At 55.3% G+C, this 6732-nt stretch overlaps 1 protein-coding gene across 1 annotated transcript; it reads right to left on the reverse strand.

Moving 5' to 3' along the window:
* Positions 1 to 244: 244 nt before the first annotated feature.
* PIM3 (Pim-3 proto-oncogene, serine/threonine kinase) lies at positions 245 to 5252 on the reverse strand. Its single transcript, XM_030238520.2, has 6 exons — positions 4735 to 5252; positions 4299 to 4408; positions 4110 to 4160; positions 3473 to 3836; positions 1997 to 2173; positions 245 to 1836 (listed from the first exon to the last, which is right to left on the reverse strand). The coding sequence occupies exons 1-6, from the start codon at positions 4814 to 4816 to the stop codon at positions 1652 to 1654; spliced, it is 969 nt and encodes a 322-aa protein (XP_030094380.1). The 5' UTR covers positions 4817 to 5252; the 3' UTR covers positions 245 to 1651.
* Between the last annotated feature and the right edge of the window lie 1480 nt (positions 5253 to 6732).

Consider the following 6732-nt stretch of genomic DNA (forward strand, 5'->3'; position numbering starts at 1 on the left):
AGTGCTGTTGTATTGTACTCCTTCCCCAGTCCAACATCAAACGCAGTGATTGAGGAGCAGATAGAGCTCTGGTGAAGGATTGCTTAATTCTTTCAAAATGGTCACTGCTTAATGGCACAGACCTTCTCCTAACTCCGGCTCAGCTGCTGCAGGCCTCACACAAGGCTTCAGATGGTAACAGAGTGGGTTTCCCAGCTCATCACAAGTAACAATGAAGGTAAAAGTAAAAACACAAACACAGAACTGTTATATACAAAAAGTTTAATTGAAATACCTGTATAAAAAATATGATCTCCATACATTTCACACCGTTAAACAGAAGAAAAAAATCCAAATCCAAGCTGCATAAATGCAACCAGATCACAGAAACACAGCTATTAAAATAAATTAAGGTTTATGACTCTGCCACTCTACCTTCCAGAGCCAATGCACGGAGACTGTACAATGTCAATAATTTAAAACCCTTCCAAACAGCATTACTTTACACTTCTGGTACAATAATACCAGACAAAAGGCATACTGACTAACTTTAAAAAGTCATTCTATTTCCCTTAAATTAGACTTTGTACAACAATTTCCCATCTTCCAACAAAAAACTGGTAAGGTCAGAAATTTTTTTTTATTTTTATTTTTTTGTAACCAAAAGTTGACAGGAATGCAGGAAAAAAAGTGCCATGGGCAAACCACTAGAATTCCCATGGGGAGAAGGAGGGGAAAGCACAGTGTTGAATAACTCTAACCAAATAAATTAACCAAATAAATAGCCACAGTTGAAAACTGTGGGAGGTCTTCTAAAATCCAAACAATAAATAACTGTATAGTACACGGGAAAAACCAAGTTTACATAAACACATTATACAGGTATGGAAAAAAAAGTAGAAGTCCTTGAATATTGCATTGATTGTGCATTCAACATGCCCATACATACTTTAAGACTCGCAGGGTGACAAAAGGCCAGGGGGAGTTGAGAAAGGGGCTTCTCATGCCCAATGTAGAGATGATAAAAGGAAACATGAATAAATGTTTCTGATAAAGAAGCCGATATACCTGTTCATATTTCTGTGCAGGCTATAGGAAATATTTTGAGCAGCAGAGGTGGCTTGGATTTGTAAGGGGCGGGGGGGCAGGAGTGAAATGTCTGTGTTCAAGTATTCCATCACCAGTGGATGGGACTACTTCATTCAATCACCGAACAGGTTCTCCAATGCATCATAGGAGCTGCTTCCCCCAGCACTGAGTCTAAAGGGAGCAAATTCCTATAATGAACTGGATCTTCTTTGGACATAGACAGCTCAAAAAAGAAAGTCCCACTGAAGCAGCTTTCAAAAAGGCACTCAAAAGCAAATAAAATCTAGTCCAGGCTCTATGAGAGCAAAAAAGTTTACCATGTATTCAAGAGGTCACTGCTTTCTTAATAAGGTCAGTCTTTGACTAAGTACTGACCTGCAACTCCCAAACATCAGCGTTTCCAAAGGAAATCTCTCATTTCAAAGCAGAAACCAGCAAAGGGGGAAAACAAAATCAAGTCCCTCAGATAAAGATTCAACTACAGAATAATGAATGCATTTTTCTAGCCCCTCCTATGTATTGGCAGCAGCACTGTGGTCTTTCTGCTTGAAGCTCCCCCTCCCAGTGCGAGGTCCTTAGTAATTCACAGACTCTCATTACTTGAACTTGTGCTAGATACATCAGTATCAAGGGTCCGTAGCCTTATGTCACAGTCCTCAGACTTCACTACTTCAGATTTGTGCATCCATTGATGGTCAAAAATCTGCTCAAGTGTTGGTCTGTCTGAAGGCCTCAGTGAAAGGCACCATTTGATCAGCTGTTGACATTCTGTAACAAAAAAAGAAAATCATATTAGAATAAAAAAGTAAAAAATAAGACAATCCTCAGTAACAAAAATCCACCCACACAAGCTCACGTGCACAAGGCCATTTAAAAAAATCCCAAAAACCCAAAACCAAAAAACCCATTTGACTTCTGCAGAACTTACCAGGTGAAATTCTTCTCCTGAAGTATAATCGCCCCCTCAAGATTTCTTCATCTTGCTCAAAAGGGATGTCTCCACAAACCATGTCATATAACAGAACTCCCAGAGACCATACTGTTGCTGACCGCCCATGGTATCTGTGGTATCTGATCCACTCTGGAGGGCTGTACACTCTCGTTCCTGAAAGGAAAAAAAACCAGCAACACAATTAGAGTAAAGGTTTAAACTGTTTCCCTACTATTCAGCTCCTTCTGGCAGAACTAAATTAAATTCAAAAACTTGATATTTAAGAATTTAAAAATAAAAAAAAAAAAAAACAAAAAAAAAGCCCCAAAAAACCCAAAAAACCAACACCAAACCCAGAAAACTAAACAGCTTTAAATTTTTCACAAGCCAAAGCCATTAGCAGTGTAATTTCAGGTCATCTGCAGCGTTACACCATAACAGACTTGGCCCATCCGGTTGTTCTATTTTGTTGCAAGGAATAACACAGCCCCATCAGCTGACTGTTTACTGAGGCAAGCTCCCTTTCACTGACCACGTGGCGTCTGCAGCATCACACCAAAAATAGACACAAAAGGACAAAGGGGGCTGGCAGGGAGGAGGAGAGGGCGACAAGAAGGTGAAACTCAGGTCTGCCCGCATTACACGGGGCTAATCTGCTTTATCCAATTCCACAGGGCAGTAAACAAAATAGGGCCGCTTACGATTTCTATGTTTTTAAGGCCTCCCCCCGGGGCTTCTATGCGGCAGCTTTTCCCAATTCGCTCCCCCTTTCTCCTCCCTCCAGTGTCCGAGGGCTCCTTGGATACCAAACAAAACGGGGAATTCGTGATGCCGAGGGTCACGTGCGGCAGGGCTTCGGGTTTCACAACAAACAGATGTGAGTGCGGCAGCTGGGGGCGGGGGGGAGCGAGACCCCGGTGTTACATCAGTCGTACTCCAAGGACTGGGGGAAATGCTCCCTCTGGTCACATGCTGGCTTATGTTCAGCTTTCCCATCTCTAAAGCATCGACCCCAGCTGCTGTAGCAAGTAATTTCGAGGGAGTGCATTTGTCCCCATCGCTTTAAAATCTGCAATGCGGGATTTCCAGGACACTGGCAGAATGGGAGCGGGGGAGGTACCACTCCGAGTTAAAAAAAACACTGCATATAAAAACTGCATATCCACACATGGAAACATCCGACACTGGCAAAACCTCCATGTAAACAGATCGCCCTCTAGGAAAAAAACCCCGCTTTTTCCAAGACAGGGAAACATAAACTGCTGCGTCACTGCCTGGAATCGCTTCTTTCCTACGCAACTGAACACCCCTAAGCGGCTTCGGGTCCACAGGTTTCCATTACTGATAGACCTGATATGAATCCCCGCAAAAGGGGCTCTGCTTGCTGTCACTGGTCACTGCAAAGGGGCTAAGCGGCAGCTCTAGGGAGGGCATCACCCCGCGAGGGGCACAGGAAGGGTGGGAGGCACGTACCGTCGAAATCGGTATAGACTGTATCCTTGAGGAGGGCCCCTGAGCCAAAATCAATGAGCTTCAGCTCGCCCGTGCGGAGGTCAACCAGCAGGTTCTCGTCCTTGATGTCCCGGTGCACCACGCCGCAGCCGTAGCAGTGGCGCACCGCCTCCAGCACCTGCCGGAAGAACCCGCGGGCCGTCTCCTCGTCCAGGGCACCCTTTTCCGTGATGAAGTCGAACAGATCCTTCACCAGCTCGGGCCGCTCCATGATGATCAGGTACCCGTCGGGCCGCTCGTACCAGTCCAGCAGCTTGATGACCCCTCTGAAGCCGGAGCCCACCTTCTTGAGAAGGACGATCTCTAGGGGCACCATGATGCCGCCCTGGGCAGAAAAAGGGGCGCGGGTTAGCGGGGGGTGGCGCGGCCCGGGGCACCCCCTCGCTGAGGGGAGGGAGGCGGGGAGGAGGGCGCGGCCGACGGGCCCCCTCTGCCACTGCCGCAGTCCGAGGGGCGGGCGCGGCGCTGCGGCGGCGAACCCCCGCCAAATTCCCTCCCGACGCAGAGGCCGCGCCAGCGGGGCGGGCCCCACCGCCCACACAATGGCCTCGCCGCGGCGAAGCCCCGCGGCACCCCCGGAGCCCCCCCGGGTACTTACAATGGTGCCCCACTCGGTCACCCGCTCCTTCACCACATGCTTCACGGCGACCTGCGGAGAACGGAGGCGCCGTGAGCGGCGGGGCGGGCTCAGCCTGCGCCCCGCCGCCGAGGGCCGGGCCGGCCGCGCCCGCTGCTTCCCGCGCCAAGCTCCCGCCCGCCGCCCCCGCCCGGGCGCCCCGCGCCTCACCGGCAGCCCGTCGGCGATCCTGTTCCCTGCGTACACGGTGCCGAAGCCCCCGCTGCCCAGCACGGAGCCCACCTGGTAGACTTTATCAAAGGGCTCCTTCTCCACTTTCACTGCGTAAACAAGAGGGAAAAACCCGCGTTAACGTCCGCAACCGCGCTGCACCCGAATAACAACAATAATAATGATAATAATTATAAAAATAATGTAAAAAAAGGCGCACAAACGCTCTGCCTGGCAGACCCATACTGTGTGCGCTGCCCTGATTCCGACCAAGGCTTTATAAAAGAAAAAAACAAAAAACCTTTTTCTGTTAAAAAATAAAAAAAAAAAATAAACGCAGCTCCGGGAGTTGCGAGACGAGCTCAATGCCCCGGTAACGCAGGGCCGGTCCGCGCCTCTCCGGCGCGGCGCTGGCAGGGACACCCCAGCCTCGTACCTGGCTGGAGGATCTTCACCGGTAAGTGGTCCATGCTAGGGCTGCAGATGTGCGCCAGCGAGCCGAACTTGGAAAGCAACATCTTCCGAGGGGGGGAGGAAAACGTCGAGTTAGTTCCCCGCGGCAGCTCCGCCGGCGTCCTCTCGGCTCGGCGCGGCTCTCCACTCTCCGGAGCCGGCGGAGGGCGGCGGGCCGCCGAAAGCTTCTGCGCGGCTCCTTCTACGGCCGGGAGCGGGAACCCACGAAGTCCTTGGGGGTCCGTCCCCGCCGGCAGTAGTCCAGGTGTCGGTCGCACAAAGTCCTCCAGAGAAACGCAATCAGCGAACGCGCCGCACCCGCGTTTCTTCTTCCACCCGGCGAGAGCCGCTCGGGGCGCAGGCAGGCACAGGCAGAACTATAGCCCTCCGCGGAGGCAGACAAGTCCGGGGGCTTCGGCTCCGCGCGTGAAGCCCGCCCCTGCGGGGGCCGCGGTGGCAGGAGCGGGCTGGGCGCCGCAGTGGAGCCGTGGCGGGCGGAGGACAGACCGCGCCGCCGCCGAGCTGCCCGCGCGCTTCTGAGCCGGCGGCGCCGCCGAGCCGCCTCTTAACTCCCAATATTTTGGTGCGGGCAGAGTGCGGCGAGCGCGCCGAGAATATCCCTCCGCGGGGGAGGGGGGGGGAAACACCTCTCCCCGCCGTCCCCACCGCCCCCTCCCCTCTGCGCCGGAGCCCCCGCGGGGCGGCGGCCGTGACTGCAGCGCACTATCCCGCCCCACCGCACGGGCGGACACGGGGAGGGCGGGGGGCTGGGAACTACTTGTTCTGTAGTAACCGGCGCGCAGAGTTACACATCGTCTGAGAGGAACGCATCACACATTAGCGGCAAAAAAAAAAAAAAAAAAAAAAAAAAAAAAAAAAAAAAAAAAAAAAAAGGAGGGGGGGAGATCCTCCCGTGTGCGTTAACGCTGCCGCGCGGCCAATCGCCGGGCACCCTTTCAAAGGGCTCCCGGTGCGGCCCAATGAGGAGAGCCCTCATTTGCATGCGGCGCGCGGCCAGGCGGCGGCAGGGCGGGAATGCCGCGGCGCGCCGGGCGCGCCCCGCCCCGGGCTGCGGGAAGGTCGCTCCGAGCCCCCGCGTCCCGGGCTGCGCGGAGGCGGGGCGCCAACAGCGCCGGGGCACGGTGGGTCGCGGCTCTCCGGAGTCCGTCTGGGGCTCCAGCAGCCCCGGCATGGTGGTCGGATCCCGCTTATTTTTGCCAGCCGGTGCTCCCCAGTGAGCACGCGGCGCGCTCCCTCGCCCTCAGCGGCGATTTCTCCTCCTCCCCAGCGCTGCCCCCTCGCCTCGGCGCAGTTCGGCCCCGTGCCAGCGCGGGGGGACGCCGGCGCCTGCCCTCCGCGCCTGCCTCTGTCAGTCACCTCCCCTGTGCGGAAGCCCCGCGGGGCCGGTGCGGCGCGACGGCAGGCGCCGGAGTCCTAGCGGCGCAGCTCGGAGGAGCTGAGCGCTTCCCGCCCCGCCGAGGCGCCGCGCCTGGAGAGGGCACGGAGCTGCTCCGCTGCCCGGCGGTGCTGCCACCGCCCGCCCCCCGCCCCGCAGGGGGCGCTGCATCAACAGGAATGGGGGCGCGTCCCGTCCCACCGGGCTGGCGGGGGTCCGTGTGCCCTGAGGCCGCGCCAGTCACCGCGCTCCGGCCTTTTCTGAAAGTACACCGAGACAGTTAGGGGCGCCCAGGCGGAGGGAGAAGCCCGAGGGCATCGAGGGCATCTTGCCGAGTCTCTGTCCACCAAAGCTGCGGGCGACTGCTTTAGAAATTGACTGCGATGCTGGATGAGCAACAATATCTTAATAACCGCTCCAGCAGCTACTTAGAGCCCAGCCCAGATGCGCTCCCAGGGCTGGCGCTCAGGCCGGCTGCACCCCGCCGTTCGCAGACAGCTTGGCGGCCGCCCCTCCGCACTCTGTCACCGCCAGGCCCGCCCCTCCGCACCCTGTCACCCACCGCGGCCCGGTGCGCGGCGGGGA

Source organism: Serinus canaria, chromosome 1A (genome assembly GCF_022539315.1).
Source record: "Serinus canaria isolate serCan28SL12 chromosome 1A, serCan2020, whole genome shotgun sequence".
Taxonomy (NCBI): Eukaryota; Metazoa; Chordata; class Aves; order Passeriformes; family Fringillidae; genus Serinus; species Serinus canaria.